At 38.2% G+C, this 17,416-nt stretch overlaps 1 protein-coding gene across 1 annotated transcript; it reads left to right on the top strand.

Moving 5' to 3' along the window:
* Positions 1-1,058: 1,058 nt before the first annotated feature.
* rha lies at positions 1,059-15,457 on the top strand. The gene is made up of 4 exons (XM_076182047.1): positions 1,059-1,063; positions 2,225-2,385; positions 8,198-9,060; positions 15,443-15,457. The coding sequence occupies exons 1-4, from the start codon at positions 1,059-1,061 to the stop codon at positions 15,455-15,457; spliced, it is 1,044 nt and encodes a 347-aa protein (XP_076038162.1).
* Positions 15,458-17,416: the final 1,959 nt, after the last annotated feature.

Genomic DNA, 17,416 nt, shown 5'->3' with positions numbered 1-17,416 from the left:
TCCTCATGGCCAGACAAAATTTCAGTCGCCAGTCACACGCCCTCTTTCCTTGTGTCAACATCACAGGACTACCGCTAATTACCTTCCCCCCACCCACCAACCCCGCCCCCACCCCCCGCTGACCACCAAGGCCAGACAAAGTTTCAGTCGCCAGTCACACGCCATCTGTTTTAGTGTTAACATCATGGTAAATCCAACTGAGTGTGATTTAGAAGCATATTTTCGGGAAGAGTTATTGAGAAGGTATGCATTAAAGAAATCTGCATATCTATTAAAAAATAAATAGATAAATAAATACTCGCTCAACCTTAATCACGATTTGCTCACTTATCCGAGTTGACAAATTTTCGAGGTTTTTGGGGATTCCCATCGCTGCTGTGTTTTCCAGCAACCGTCTCCTTTCTTCAGGAGCGATCAGGACGACTCGACTCCGAACTGGAGGATCACTTGGCGAGAAAAGGACTTCGGCAAGTCCAGAAAGAAAGCTCCTTCTCAAGAACGAGCAGGACCTCTGCAAACCCACCAAGAACCTCGAGGGTTCCATGACGCCGAGGGAGTCCGCACAGATTTGATGTCAGGGATCCTCTTTCGACCGTAGTTGAGCAACGACGCTGAAGAGGATCTTCCTGGCACCAAATTCCTGCAGCAAAAATTGACAGCGAGAGTCCCCCTCTCTATGATACCCCATAAATCGATCGAGGGGGTCGGCCTAAGATTTTATTCAGCTGAGGGGAGCCCCTTCAATGGTCCAGGAAATGTCTGTGCACAGTCTCGAAGTGCTCGAGGTATAACACGGATTTCACTACACCAGTGGACTATCAACGATTCTCTGAATAGTCATCACAGTGCCCTCTGAACTAATTGATGCACACGTAGTACAACCCTGTGGCATATGGACCCTGCGTGATTCTTTTGTCAAAGTTTGCCGTGCCTGAATCCTTTCCCTTTTACAAGCAGCGGCAGAGACAAACTGAGAATCACAACGAAAGCCACTGAGTAAGGCACGGGAGCCTTCTCTGAAATTTAATTTTGGAGAACGTCCGACGGTCTCCATAACCATGAGGTAATAAAAGAAAAAAAAAAAAAAAAAAAAAAAAAAAAAAATAATAATAATAATAATAATAATAATAATAATAATAATAATAATAATAATAATAATAATAATAATAATAATAATAATAATAATAATAATAATAATAATAATAATAATAATAATAATAATAACAATAATAATAATAATGATAATAATAATAAAAAAAAGGAAAAAAAAATGATAATAATAATGATGATGATGATGATGATGATGATGATGATGATGATGATGATGATGATGATGATGATGATGATGATGATGATGATGATGATGATGATGATGATGATGATGATGATGATGATGATGATGATGATGATGATAATAATAATAATAATAATAATAATAATAATAATAATAATAATAATAATAATAATAATAATAATAATAATAATAATAATAATAATAATAATAATAATAATAATAATAATAATAATAATAATAATAATAAATAATGATAATAATAATAGTAATAGTAATAATAGTAATAATAATAATAATAATAATAATAATAATAATAATAATAATAATAATAATAATAATAATAATAATAATGATAATAATAGTGATAATAATAGTAATGATAATAATAATAATGATATGATGATAATGATGATGATGATGATGATGATGATGATGATGATGATGATGATGATGATGATGATGATGATGATGATGATGATGATGATGATGCTGATGATAATAATAATAATTCCGACTGTTGTCCCCGGATTCGAACCAAGGCTCGCGTGATTACGATGCCGACACTATTATTAGGCCATCGTTTGTCTAAAATTCTTCAACCTGGGAATGAATCTACTCCCGAGGAAATAAGTCGACTGCAAACTGCCGTCCTTACTCATTTTTACGAAGAACTAACAACTCACGTAACTTCGTGGTTAAGATGGTACGTTTCCTTTGTAGACATATCGTTGTTGTTATATAATTGAGCTCATCTTTTAAATACAGTACATAGGAAACCTACGAACAGAGATTATTTTGTCCATTATTTTTCAGGTCATAGCAGGAGGATGAAAACAGGAGTTCTTATTGGTTTCTTACTTCGAGCTTACAGAATTTGTAGTAGTATATATTTAGAAGTTGAGCTCAATTATATTACAAAAATTGTCAAAGAACTGAGGTACCCTTGTGGTCTAATTTGCAGGATGAGGAACAAAGCCAGAGAAATCGTGGACTCAAAACAACCAAAGTCTCCACTAACAATATAGCGAAAAATGTGAAAAGACAAGAAAAAAGTCCTATCAATGAGTTAAGTGTTGTTTATGAGACTCCTTGTATGGGGTGCCCAGCCTCCTATTTCGGCGAGTCGAGCCGAGGTCTAGACAAACGTATTATACTAAATAAAAAAAATAAAAAAGAGTTTTTCTCGAGACCCGGCAAAACGGTCGCACCGGACCCTGGGTAGGTGTAAGGGTTTATTCAGTTCGTTTCACGTTTTCAACTGGAACTGATCTGATTCACGTTGTTCATTATGAGTTTTTTTTTCTCGAAAATTGTTATCGTACAAGTACAGTGACGAAGCTTTTGAAAAACTCGAGTTGTTTGACGGAGAAATTTCGCGAGAGAGTACGTGTGAGTTCGAAAAACATCACTTTGCGGGTTATAAGAATTTTACAAAACATGGGGGGAAATCGGATCATGGGGATTACCAAAGGTATCATTTGGAATAAGAAGAAGAACTCGAAGAAGAATTCGAAGAAGGAGAACTCGAAGAAGAACTCGAAGAAGAAGAAGAACTCGAAGAAGAACTCGAAGAAGAAGAACTCGAAGAAGAAGAACTCGAAGAAGAACTCGAAGAAGAAGAAGAACTCGAAGAAGAGCTCGAAGAAGAAGAAGAACTCGAAGAAGAATTCGAAGAAGAAGAACTCGAAGAAGAACTCGAAAAAGAAGAAGAACTCGAAGAAAAACTCAAAGAAGAAGAAGAACTCGAAGAAGAAGAAGAAGAACTCGAAGAAGAAGAAGAAGAAGAACTCGAAGAAGAAGAAGAAGAAGAAGAAGAAGAAGAAGAAGAAGAAGAAGAAGAAGAAGAAGAAGAAGAAGAACTCGAAGAAGAAGAAGAAGAAGAAGAAGAAGAAGAACTTGAAGAAGAAGAAGAAGAAGAAGAACTTGAAGAAGAACTTGAAGAAGAACTCAAAGAAGAATTCGAAGAAGAAGAAGAACTCGAAGAAGAAGAAGAAGAAGAAGAACTCAAAGAAGAAGAATAAGACCTCGAAGAAGAAGAACTCGAAGAACTCGAGGAAGAACTCGAAGAAGAACTCGAAGAAGAACTCGAATAAGAAGAAGAAGAACTCGAAGAAGAAGAAGAAGAAGAAGAAATAGAAGAAGAAGAAAAAGAAGAGTGAGCAGCGCCGCAGGCCAAGTTCCCCGGCGTAGCCGGGGGCTTGTATAAAAAAAAAAAAAAAAAAAAAAAAAAAAAAAATTAGAGCACACAGGACGTCCAACTCCTTAGTTGGAACCACCTGGGGATCAAAACAAACAGTGCTTAAAACCGCAGCACTTGCCCTGTGCTACAGTGTAGCAGAATATGGGGCACCAGTGTGGGCTCGAGAGTGCACACACAAATAAAATTGACAATAAACTCCACGCAACCATGCGGATAATATCAGGGGCCATTAAACCAACACCACTCATTTGGCTGCCAACGATGAGTGGCATAGCACCACCAAATATACGACGCGAGGATGCCACATAAAAACAACACCAACGCATAGACAACCTTCCAGCAGATATACCCCTCAAACAAATAATGGAGGAGGCCCCAATAATAACGAGGCTAAAATCAAGAAAACCTTTCTTTAAAACAAAAAACGAAAATTTCAACCTAAAAGAGGCCTGGCAAGAAGAATGCACAAGGAAACTACCCACTGGGGGAAACTTAGTAATAGACCCAACCGAAATACTACCTGGATTTTCCAACCTAACCAGAAGAGAATGGACACAAGCCAACAGGCTGATATCACAACAAGGCAAAACAGCCGTTAACCTGCATCGCTGGGGCTACAAAGACTCCCCAATGTGCCCATCTTGTCATAACTCACCCCAAGATACAGACCATCTCATACTGCACTGCCCAATCACAGCAGTGCCAGGGGGTTACCAGACTATCTATAAAGCAAATCAAACATTCATAGACTGGCTAGCAAATATAAAGTTGGAGGTGTAAGAAAGCCATACGATACTACTACTACTAGCTTGTGGACAAATTTGGCCACCTTACCCATTTGAAAGAAGCCAAAGTACTCGGAAAGGATCATGAAAAAAAAACAAGAAAAACGATTGTAGTTACAAATATAAATGTCAAAGAAAACACTAATGGGAGAGGGGAATTTATCTGCTTATCGAAGGTGGTAATTGTCCTTATACTACATTCGCTGAGACACCGGATAAATTCCCACCGCCCGGACTCTGTGACCTGACCGAGAGGCCCCTCAGGAGTGATATAAAAGGTGACATGTAAAACCTTCTGCAGACAACTCTCTGAAGACGACCAAAGTGGTCATAACGTAGGAGTAAAATCTAGTCCGAGAGCATCTTCGTTTTACTTCAACCACCCAAAACCCTCATATATATAAATATATGTAAATATATATATATATATATATATATATATATATATATATATGTATACATATATACATATACATATACATATATATATATATATATATATATATATATGTGTGTGTGTAAATTCAGCCATCCTGAGTCCACTGCTCAACAAAGCATCCTTCATAGCATTCCATGATTCACACGACCGCGCAATCCTTTGCCACGCCAGTCCTGCAAACCTCTCGATCTCGTCTTTCCACCCTCTGTCTGGTCTCCCTCTTCCACGCTTCCTATCTCGCGGGGTCCACTCAGTAACACACTTGCTCCATCGTTCATCAGTCGTTCGCATTAACTTACCTACCCAATTCCACTTCCTCCCTTTTACCGCCTCCAAAATATCTTTCACTCTAGTCTGCCCTCTCATCCAACCTGCTCTCTTTCGGTCTCTCAGCGTTATTTCCATCATTGATCTCTCCATTCTCCTCTGTGCAGCCCTTAATTTTGCTTCCATTGCCTTTGTTAGTTTCCAAGTCTCACACTCGTAGATTATTGGTGGCAGAATGCATTGATTATAAACTTTAAGTTTCAAACATAAAGGTAGAGGACCTCTCAGTATTTTATTATATTTACCAAACCATTTCCAGGCAATTGTATTGCGTCTTTTTATTTCATTATCATAATCTTTCGTCACTTTCACCATCTGCACTAAATAATTATACTCCTCAACTTCCTGCAGTCGCTCTCCCTTAATGCTCACTTCTAGTCTACTGCCACGTTCACCCCCTGTACATCTCATCACCTTACTTCAACCCACATTTATCTTCAGCTTTCTTCTATCACACACTCTCCCAAACTGTCACCAACTTCCTCAATCCCTCCTCCGATCCTGCCACAAGCGCAGTGCCGTCCGCAAACAACAGCTGGCTCACCTCCCACTTTTCTCCATTTTCTTTAACCATCTCCAATTCCTGACCCACTACCCTTGCATTCACCTCTCGCACTACCCAATTCATGTATAAATTGAACAGCCAGGGCGACATAACGCATCTTTGACGAAGTCCCACCTTTACCTCGAACCACTCAGTCTCTCCATTTCAAATCCTAGCACAAGCTCTACTACTCTCATAAAAACTCTTGACAGCTCCTAGAAGCTTTCCTCCTATCCCGTATATCCGCAAAACCTCCCACAGTGCCTTTCTGTCTACCCTGTCGTAAGCCCTTTTCAGATCCATAAAAGCCCAAAAGACATCCTTCCCTTTTCCTAAAGCTTTCTCACATATCTGCCTTACTACCCGTCCTAAATCCATACTGTTCCTCACCAATTACTCCCTCTGTTCCTCTCCTAATCCTCTCAATCAAGATACTCCCATAAGCCTTCCCAACTACACTTAACAAGCTAATCCCTCTGAAACTACTACATTCACACTTGTCCCCCTTTCCCTTGTAAAGTGGAACAGGCACTCCTCCAGTCCTCCGGTACTCTACCCTCTCTCCAGCAAACATTAAATAATCTCACCAGCCAGTCCACCATCACTGTACCTCCTTTTTATAGACATTCTGCATGGCATCCATCCAGACCAGGTGCCTTACCTGCTTTCATCATCTTAACAACTGCTTTCACTTCATCCTTCCTTATTTCTCCTCTATTTTCCTCACTCATCACAGTCATTTTCTTAGCATTTCCCACTACAACTATCTTTCCCTCCCTATCCTCCTTCACATTTAGTAACTCCCTAAGATATTCTGCCCATCTTCCCCTTACTGCCTTCTCTTTCATTATCATCTCTCTATCTGCACCTTTTACCTTTTCTTTTCTACTTGATTCGCCTCCTCTTCCTCTCTTAATTTCTTTCCAAAACATCTTTTTATTACTTTTAAAATTTTCTGTCATACTCTTACCCCATTTCACATCTGCTCTCCTCTTTGCCTCCTTTACCTTTTGCTTTACTTCTTTTGTCTTTTCTTTGTACCTCTCATATGACTCCCTCGTCCTACTTTGTAACCAATCTGAGAAAGCTAGCTTCTTCTCTTCTACAACCTTCTTTGTTTCCTCATCCCACCATTCATTACCCTTTCTTCTATTTCCTCCCGTCCTTCTTGTTCCACACACCATCTTTGCACACTTTATGACTCCCTCCTTGAACCATTCCCATTCCTCCTCCACATCTAGCTCTACTCTATCCTTCACTCCCTCCCACTCCTCTTTCAGCTTCTTCTTGTACTCCTTCTCCTTTTCCTTTTCATTTAAAGAGTACACTCTAAACACCTCCCTACCTTTTGTCCCTTTCCTCTTTCTCCATCTATCCTCCACTCTCAACTTACCTTCTACCAAAAAATGATCTGATATTCCCCCACCCTCTCCCCTTAGCACATGTGTACCTATGCTTGACTTTCTCCAGAAACATTGTATCTGCTATCATCAACTCTGTTTCTAGACACATTTCCACCATCAACTCTCCACTACGATTCTTTCCTGGAACTCCACATTTCCCAACCACTCCATCAATTGGATCATTTCCTACCCTAGCATTCGTATTTCTCCCTAAATGCTCTATGCACTCTTTTAAATATATCCAAAAAGTCTCCCTTTCTTCTACACTCTTCTCACTACCAGGCCCATATGCACTTGCAAAAACCCACATCTCCTTTCCCAGTTTCACCATCATCCACATTATCCTTGAGGAAACCTCCTTCCACTCCACTACACGTTTACCTATCTCTTCACTTACTAGTATAACCACCCCTTCCCTCCCTCACCCTCTCTTCACTCCTGATAACCTCCCATTTACACTTCCAAATTTAAACTCATCTGCTGGGATTCAAACCCCCGCCAGAGCGGAATGCTTGATATAAAGCGAGGACTTCGCTCTGGCGGGAGTTCGAATCCCAGCAGATGAGTTTATTTCCAATTGTCAAAATGACACAAACAAATATGTATATGTATATATACGTATACATATATATATATATATATATACATATATATATATATATGTATATATATACATATATATACATATATATACATACATACACACACACACACACACACACACACACACACACACACACACACACACACACACACACACACACACACACACACACACACACACACACACACACACACACACATATATACATATATACATATGTATGTATATATATATACATATATATATTTATATATATACATATATATATGTATATATATATATATATATATACAGTGTATATGTATAAAATTTCCCACGCGCCCATACTATCTAAATGCACTATCATAGTGGAGGTGGATTGAAGTCGATATTTCGTGTAGGTGTATGCAATTCGTGCATACAAATATAGGAAAGTCGTACTCAACTTATATCTCTCTTGATAGCGTATTGGTCTAAGTCACTGTAACTTTGTTACGGGTTAGCTGGTTTCGAATCCTCGGCTCGTCCACGTTTCAATTTCCAACGGATGCCTCCATCGAGTGATTCTTTAGTCTCGACTGCGATGGCATGTAATTAAAAGTGATTTGTCGCCCCCACCCAGACAATAAAAGGATAGAAATTGAGAATCTCATTGACCAACTTGTGACTTTACAAAACGAAGACCGTGTAAACCTTTCTTCTACTATAACGCAAGAACTCGTAGGTGAAGCCGGTCGCAAGAGGGGAACTTTCAGGAGTTCTCTACTCACTCCGGAATTGAAAGTGGCCGCTAAGGAACTTAGAGAAAGAAAAGACATCATCATCCGTAAGGGAGATAAGGCTTCTGTTTTTGTCATTTTAGACACCAATACTTACCTTGAAAAAATGGACTCCTTACTTGAGAACCCCACCAAGTTCCAGCGCTTACAGAAAGACCCATGTGAAAGTCTAAAGAAAAAGATCAACACTCTCATTCAGGAAGCCAATAGGGGCTCAAAATTTTTCAATAAAGTTATTGGAGATTTCAAACCTGGCTACTGTTATGGGACAGTAAAAACCCATAAACCTGGGAATCCCCTTAGGCCCATCATAGCACAGTTATCAACTCCTACCTATCCTGTTGCTAAAACCCTTAATAATCTCTTATCTCCTTACGTTCCTACAGGCCGTTCTGTCTCCTCTGCTGCAGAGTTCATCGATCTATTACGAACGGCGCCCCCCTGCCAAGACATTGCTTCCCTCGATGCTGAGTCGCTATTTACCCACGTTAACGTAGACGAGACCATCAGCTACATTCTGGACCGAGTCTACCGAAGTGACCTCCCTGCTCTCGACATCCAAGAATATGTGCTGAAAGCTATGTTGGAGACTTGTACGAAAGAAGCCCCTTTCCTCTCCCACCGAGGGGAACTTTTCAAACAAGTTGATGGCGTGGCAATGGGGTCCCCCCTTGGGGTCCTATTCGCAAATATGTACATGGCTCAAGTGGAAGAGAAAGTTTTCCAGCACCATCCTCCCCCTGGACTCTATACCCGTTATATCGATGACATCTTCATCACCACCACCAACGACAAAGATGCCGACAGCTTGATGATGGCCCTTCAAGAACAACTCTTGCCTTACCTTCACCTGTGAACGCAGTATTCATCGGCGTCTCCCCTTCCTTGATTTGGACATCACCAAAGATGAGGATGGCTTCAGGACGAAGGTCTACACTAAAGCTACTAACGTAGGAAGGTGTCTCAATGCCCGCGGCGAATGCCCGGCAGCCTACAAGCGGTCTGTAGCCGCTGCATATATCAACAGGGCCTTAACGCATTGCAGTAGCTGGACAGATACCCACCGGGAATTTGACCGCATCCGACAGCTTCTAACCAATAACGGATATCCAGACCACATGATTGAAGGACTCATCAAGAAGAAGCTTGAACAATACACAGCTCCTAACCAGGTTCCAGACTCCCCAGGCAACAAGATCATCATATATCATCGAAACAATTATCACGACAATTATAAAGAAGAGTGTGATGCCATTAAAGGCATCATAAAAAGAGGAGTCACTCCCACCGATTCAACCACTACCATTGCTTTTAGAATTTACTGTAAACCAAACCTCACTAGAGCTTTGGTTATAAAAAACAACACTGCTCCTAAGACCCCTTTCGAGGCCTCTACCAACGTAATCTATGAATTCACGTGTCAGGAGAGTCGCTGTGACGGCTCCAACACCTACATTGGTAGAACCTCCACTACCTTAAGAAGACGCCTCCAATACCACCGTAACCAAGGTTCCATCTTTCAGCATTACATTGATCATCACGACAAAAAACCACCACTTCAGAAACTAATTGAATCTACGACTATTCTTCACAGAGAGTCCAACCACAGGCGTATGCAAATTGCAGAAGCCGTAGCCATCACTTCCCGTCACCCTACCATTAATGTACAACTTGCTTCTGATTTTATTCTCCCTTCAGCTCGCCCTCTGAAACCGCTCCCTCTTCAACCTACACAAGACCTTCCATCAAGCCGCCAAGATCTCCAGCCAAAAACCAGAGCCTCCTCCAGATCACGAGAGAATCACCGCAGCCAATCGGAAGCCAGCATTCTGCCCGGGGTAAACACAAGATCACGGGAGAACCCTCGCAGCCAATCGCAAGCTAGCATTCTGCCCGGGCCTAGCCGCTTGAACTGCGTAGCAGACAGAGGTCATCCCCGCCGCCCGAGATCAGGCGAAATGTCCCATGAGCCAATCAGAGCCCAGCATTCCACCCGCTCTGTGTCGACTGAACCGTTCGACCGAGTATAAAAAGCCTCCCGCTTAGCCACCTTCTTAACTTGCCTCTAGACCTTCAAGACCAGAACATCGCCTCTACACCAATGAAGTCCTTCTCACCCTGAGGAAGCCTCTTATCGAGGTGAAAAAACTCCGAAGTTTTAGGTGTCGTTGTCAACAGTTTTTTACATGCTGTTACATATCCAATAGAAACCATCGGCATTCACCAGCGCCTTTCTTTTCACATTCACCATGGATGATTTCGTTCATAAGCTGAATGAAGTTGATAGGAAGTCCTTCCTTAAACTTAAGAAGATACAACTGAAAATAGTTAAATCTATTAGCGCAGTTGATTTTAATCAAAATATATGTATATATATATATATATATGTATATGTATATATATATATGCAGATGCCATTGTACTTTGGTAGTAAATATTAATATCATTCTTCGAATTTTCTATATTACCTAGTTCAGTATCATATTGTTTGTTAACATTTGCTTGATTCTATTCAATTCTTGGTGGAGAAGGTACCAGTTAAAACATATTCTAAAAGCTCATGTAATGTACGCGGGTATAACGCTGATTTTACATTTTGATGGGTATTCGATTAATCCATTTAAACATCTACCAGTGTTATTTGATTACCTGTAAACACTCGTAGTAAAGGCGCCTTCTGCTCCATCTACCCAAACATCTAAAATGGGGAGCTTGTTGCCGATACTTTCCTCCACGGTAAAATGCAGGCAAGATTTTGCTTCCAGCATTTCTTTAAGGGTTTCAAACTGTTCTTTTCCTTCTACGTCTACGAAAATATCATCTACATATCTAAAATACAAATAAGGTTTTGGTTTCATGGCATCGAGGACGGAGTTCTCAATATGGCACATGTATACCTGTGCAAATAAAACAACCAGGGGGCTGCCCATAGCTACAACGTCAATTTGGATATACATACGGCCTGAGGGGCATCTAAAAGGTGCTTCTTTAGTGCAAACTCGTAGCATCTTCTCAAGATTATCACGTGATATTTTTGGTGAAGGCAAGCTATTATGGTTAAAAGCATTATGGAGGGTTATCTGAAATGTTTCTCCCACGGGTAGATTTGAGAAAAGACAGTGGAGGACAAAAGATCACGATGGGATGTAATGATAGTGGAGGACAAAATATCACGGTAGGATATAATGTCACTGGGGGACAATGAACGAGGGGAGACCGGTGTAAAACGTGGTGACGTAGGGGGACAAAGTGTACAAAAGAGATCGGATGATCGTGAGCAACCAGATGTCCGTGATGGGGGAAATGTTAATTTTGACGGGAGAAATGTTAATGAGGCATTGAATGTCAATGAAGGATCAAATATCAATATAGAGCAAGGTGTCAATAAAAAACAAAATTATAATGTAAGACATGATATTGAAACTAAAAACGTGTCAAAAAGAAATAATCACGAGTGTCTTAAAACCATGCACTTTAATGCTCGTAGTATTAAGATTAAATTCCAAGAAATGCAGGCGTATGTCAAAAGCGAAAATATCGATATGATAGGAATATCCGAGACATGGTTAAATGGTAGAGTTTGAAGCTGAATTTAACACTTTAATCGGGATAGAAACCACAAGAAAGGTAGGGGTGTTCTATTGTACGGTAAAAACAATGCCCATGGTTGTGTTTTAGAGAAAGTGAAACAGGAAGCATATGATAGTTTGTGGGTAGAATTAACCCAAACAAATGGACGAAAAATAAATATAGAATCAGACAAGAAACAATGGTCTCAAATTGTCCGGTAATAGATTCAATTTGGAAGTGGGTAGAAACAACTTCGCCAACTGTGTAGTTAAAGAATGGAATAAACTTCCTGCAGAGGCAGTGCAATGTAGTTCAGTTCGAAGCTTTAAAATGATTTAGATAAACAGCTAAGCAAGATTATGTAACGATTATAATTTATTTTATATTACTTGTTTTTGTTTTGTTATAATTTGTCTATTTGATTCTCATCTATTATTAGTTATATGTCAATTTATTATTATTTACTGTTTATCTGCTTGTTTATTATTTAACTATACCTGTGCATTTATTTATGTATTTTATTTGTTATTTACATTATCATAGTTTTTATTTATTCATTTATTATTACGATTTGTTTTTTAGCATCCGAACTAGATGTGGACCAAAAGGTCTCCTGTCGGCATGCATCGCCTTTGTAATCCTTTGTAATCCTTATATCGGCCAAAGACATTATCATTAGCAGACGACAAACTGTTATTAGAGCTGTCTAGTTCCTGCAACCCGGATTTATTGATAATGGGTGATTTCAATTTCACTAGATGACCCTTGGCCATATAGGTAGTCGCTTGATTGATTTTCTCGGTGACAATTACTTAGTTCAGCATGTAAAAGAGCCCACAAGACATGGAAACTTACTCGATCTATTTATCACTAGCCGCGAAAGCATGATAACTGATGTAGAAATCGGTTAAAATTTTGCAAATATCGATCACAATTTAGTTAGATTCAAACTACTAATTTTTATTAGAATAGATGATTATGTTTCTAAAATACCCGATTTCAGTAAAGGTCAGTTCATCAGTTCATAGGACTACGTTAGGAGCTTCAGCTTATAGAATGGAAGGCAAAATTAAGCGAAAGACCTGTAGATCAGATGTGGGAAATATTTCAAAATACGCTCACTAAGATGATTCATACTTACATTCCTTTTAAGGACAGACGTCCCCCAAATCAGGCTCGTCCAAAATGGCTCCACAAAGAAACTGAAAAAAGTATTGCTAAAAAAAAAGAAACAGGCCTACAAAAAATATAAGTGCTCGGGTGCATCTAATGCCTATCAAAGTTATGTATTAATACAGAAAGATTTAAAAAAGACAATAATAAAAAAAAAACGAAAACGACAATACGAAATGAATATCGCTGATAAATCCAAAGAGAATCCCAAAGAATTCTATGGTTACATTAGAGATAGAAAGATAATTAGGAATCACATTGGTCCACTATTATCTGCTGACGGTCAACTTGAATATTCAAATGAAGGAATGTGTGATATTTTAAACAATTATTTTAGCTCAGTATTCATAAACGAAACACCTTAAAGTGAATTCCAAACTGAAACCTGTGAAAAGTCTAGGGTAAACTTATTCACTACTGTAAATATAACAAATAAAAAAACTAAATTGTGTATAGATAAACTCAAAGTTAATAAAACACCAGAGCCTGACGGTTAGCATCCAAGGATCTTAAAGGAAATGAAAAATGAGATTGTTGTTCCATTAGAAATTATTTTCAAGAAATCCATCATATCCGGAGATGTCCCAAGAGAATGGAAGCTAGCTAACGTTAAAAAAAAGATGACAAAAATAATCCAAATAACTACAGACCTCTAAGTTTGACTTCAATCGTAGAAAAAAAAAATGGAAACTATCATCAGAGACGCTATCGAACATCATTTAAAAAGTAACTGTGTTATAAATGATAGCCAACAGATGGAAACGTTCTTGCATGACTAACTTACTCGAATTCTACAACGCAGTTATCTCGAATTATGACAAAAGAAACAATATAGATTTAATACATCTAGACTTTGCAAAAGCTTTTGATACCGTCCCCCACGAAAGACTACTTACTAAATTAGCTTCACATGGAATAAGTGGTAGCCTATTAAGTTGGACTAGTAATTGGTTGAATGGTCGAAAACAGAGAGTTGATTTAAATGAAAAAACTTCTAGATGGAATTTTTTTTACAAGTGGAGTTCCTCAAGGTTCCGTTCTTGGGCCACTTCTATTCATAGACTATATAAATGATATAGACTATGGACTAAAATCTATTGTTTCTAAATTTACTTATGATACAAAACTGTACGGAATGGCAAATGATCATTTAAACTTATTAGATATTCAAGAAGATTTAGATAAATTACAGCAATGGTCTGAAAAGTGGCTAATGAAATTTAGCACAAGTAAATGCACATAATAGTAAGTGCGATTACAAGTTATTTGGAAATTCGTTAACAAAAGTGGATAGTGAAAAGGATCTCGGCGTAATTATCAGTAACGATCTCAAATCATCTGAGCAGTGTATCTGCCTCTGAGAAAGAAAATAAGATTCTAGGACTGATTGCGCGATCACTTGACATCAAAAGTCCATCACTCATTAACAAGCTATATAAATCGTTAGTTCGTCCACTGAATCTCATTAAAGACATTGACAGATTGAAAAAAGTACAACGGCGAGCTACAAAACTGATTCCAAATATAAAAAATAAATCATACGAAATCTACTAAAACATATGAATCTGTTTTCCTTAAAAAAAAGAGTAGACTCAGAGGTGACTTGATACAAGTCTTTAAGATTCTAAAGGGAATTGACATCAAAAGTGACAAAACTTCCACAGTGAATGAATCCGACAAGAAACAATGGTCTCAAACTGTCCGGAAATAGATTTGATTTGGAAGTGGGTAGAAGCAACTTTGCCAACCGTGTAGTTAATTAATCAAATAAACTTAATGCAGGGGCAGTGCAATGTATTTCAGTTCGAATTTTTAAGAATCATTTAGATAATCACCTATGCAAGTTGCTGTAATGACTATCATTCATTTTATATCATTTGTTTATTTGTTTTGTTATCATTTGTCCGTTTGTTTGATATTATTTGTTTGAATTTCATTTATTATTAGTTATGTCAATTTACTGTTATTTACTATTTACCTGCTTATTATCTAACTATACTTATGAATTTATTTATATTTTTATTTATTATTCACATTATTATGGTTTATATTTATTCCTATATTTGTTTGTCATTTTTATCATTTTTTCGCATCCGACCTAGATGTGGACCAAAAGGTCTCCTGGCGGCATGCTCCACCTGTGTAATCTTTTGTAATCCTTACAACGTCGAGGGAAGCTAACATCCCTTGAGGGGCTGTATTCCTAAGAATATCCACAAACTCATCCGTAGAACAGAATGAATGGATAATAGGAATATACGGAGTTATTAAATGATTGCGCTGCTTAGCTAATTGATAGGTAGGGGTTAGTACCTGCGAAATAATCGGTCTTAATTTGCCTCCAGGTTTGTGAATTTTGACATTACCATAAAAGTAACCTGGTTCATAGTGTCCTTGTAGATTGTGGAATTTGACACCGTCGATTACTGCAATTGTGTTATTAATTCAGTTACTTTTTTCCGGATTTTATCTACAGGGTTCCTTTTAATTTGTGAGAATTTGGACGAATCCTGCAATGAATTGTCAACTTTATCGATATAGTCCAAACGGTTGAGAATAATGAATAGGTCTGATTTATCCGCCCTAAGTATCATTATATCCTTGTTCTCACGAAGTTCTTTAGCTACCTGTCGTAACTCAACCGTGAGAAGGGAACTATTTCTTTGTTTGGTGCTTTCAGCCTTCAATTGTTCCTTCACGTCTGGGTTCATGTTAATTCTACCATCCTTATGAAGTTCACACAAGTTCCTGTAAAGTAACTCTAATTCAGCAGCTTTGTCAGTTTTCTTAAACTTAGGCATGTAGTTACGTTTTAATCCCAAGTTAAGGAATTCCTTTTGATTTTCCGATAGGAGGTAGTCCGAAAGGTTGAGGTACCCGTTCTTACCTTTTGGAAGCAAAACCTTACTTCCGTACTGGCGGCTTAGTTTCTTTTGCACGCGTGTTTCTGTGGGGCTGATGTGCATAGAGAGTTGTAAACCCCTCTCTGTCTCGTCTCTTAGGTCAAAAGCTGTTACAATTAAGGAATTCTTCCAAGGTCTCGTCTAATTCCGTATTAAGACTCTTGATTAGTTTTTGCTTTTGCTCTACTTGCTCATACAACAGCCTCCGTCTGAAGTCGAGCGTAAACTGTTTCTGCTGCACTGCTCTGTCATGAAGGCGTATGTAAGTAAATTTAGGGAGCAGGTTTTCTTGGATACATTTTCTATTGAATGATACAGCATACTGAACATTGGTTATCTTCTTTTTTAAACTTTCTATCCTTATCGCTATTTTCTTGTATGTTGGAGAAAGGGAGAACACAATATCACTAGATGAATCCATAGTGAGTTTGGAAATTGGAACAAATACATTACTTACGACGTTTTGCCTATGCTTTAGGCATCTTCTGGTAATTTTTGAATATACAAATTGTAATTATATATACGAGTGCATTATACAAAATAAACTAGGAAAGGTTATTAGGATTAAATTCTTCTTGGCACTCTGTGGGATGCCCCGAATAGCTCCAGGGTTACATACATATTTAGTTGAATGTTAATTGCTGGTAGGTAACACAACTCAAATTTTTGTCTCAAAGGTTTACATTTTTTATGAAAAATGCCGCAATAAAGTCACACATCTAAAAAAATGCATAAGATGAACATATCGCGGGAAACTTTGAACAGTAATACTTTGATTTTAGCTAATAACACCAATAAGAGAAAATGAAAATGCTTGGAAGCCGTATTAGAAAGGAATTACTTAAACACTAGGCTCAATTCATGGTTTATTTGCCCGACGTTTCATTCCCGTTCAGGAATCGTCTTCAGGAATCTTAAACTCAAATATAAATGGTCATTGTGGTATTCCTGGGAAAGGTTCACACTCTCAATCACATATCCAAAGCAATACTGTTTACAATAATAAATGCAATGAAATTAACATAAATTGTGATACCAAATAAAATAAGTTTTCCTAAGGGAGTGATCATAAAACAAATGTAACAGAATAACATGTAAACACCAGAATAAAGTCCAAGTACACAAGAGGAGAAGGTGGACAAATGTTCGCTAAGAAGGAAGGAGGAACAAAAGGAGGAAAAGGTCTCAAGTACAAACGATTAAATGCAATCAAACGCATAAAAACAACAACATAAGATAAAAGAAAGAAAGAAAAAGAAAAGAAATGAAAAAGACTAAAACAGAAAAGAGGGAATATAAACCTGGGAAAAGGGGAGTTGGAAAGCCTCCTGGTGATCAAATGTATGAACGCAAAGAAGCAAATTGAGACTGAAAAATCATATCAAATCCTGCTGAGATTTACAAAAAGGGGGACAT

The sequence above is a fragment of the Oratosquilla oratoria genome, unplaced genomic scaffold (assembly GCF_046742065.1).
Source record: "Oratosquilla oratoria isolate Oo_2021 unplaced genomic scaffold, ASM4674206v1 SCAFFOLD49, whole genome shotgun sequence".
NCBI lineage: Eukaryota > Metazoa > Arthropoda > Malacostraca > Stomatopoda > Squillidae > Oratosquilla > Oratosquilla oratoria.
Note: the sequence above shows the minus strand (reverse complement) of the source record. Positions and strands in the feature narration are given on the sequence as shown.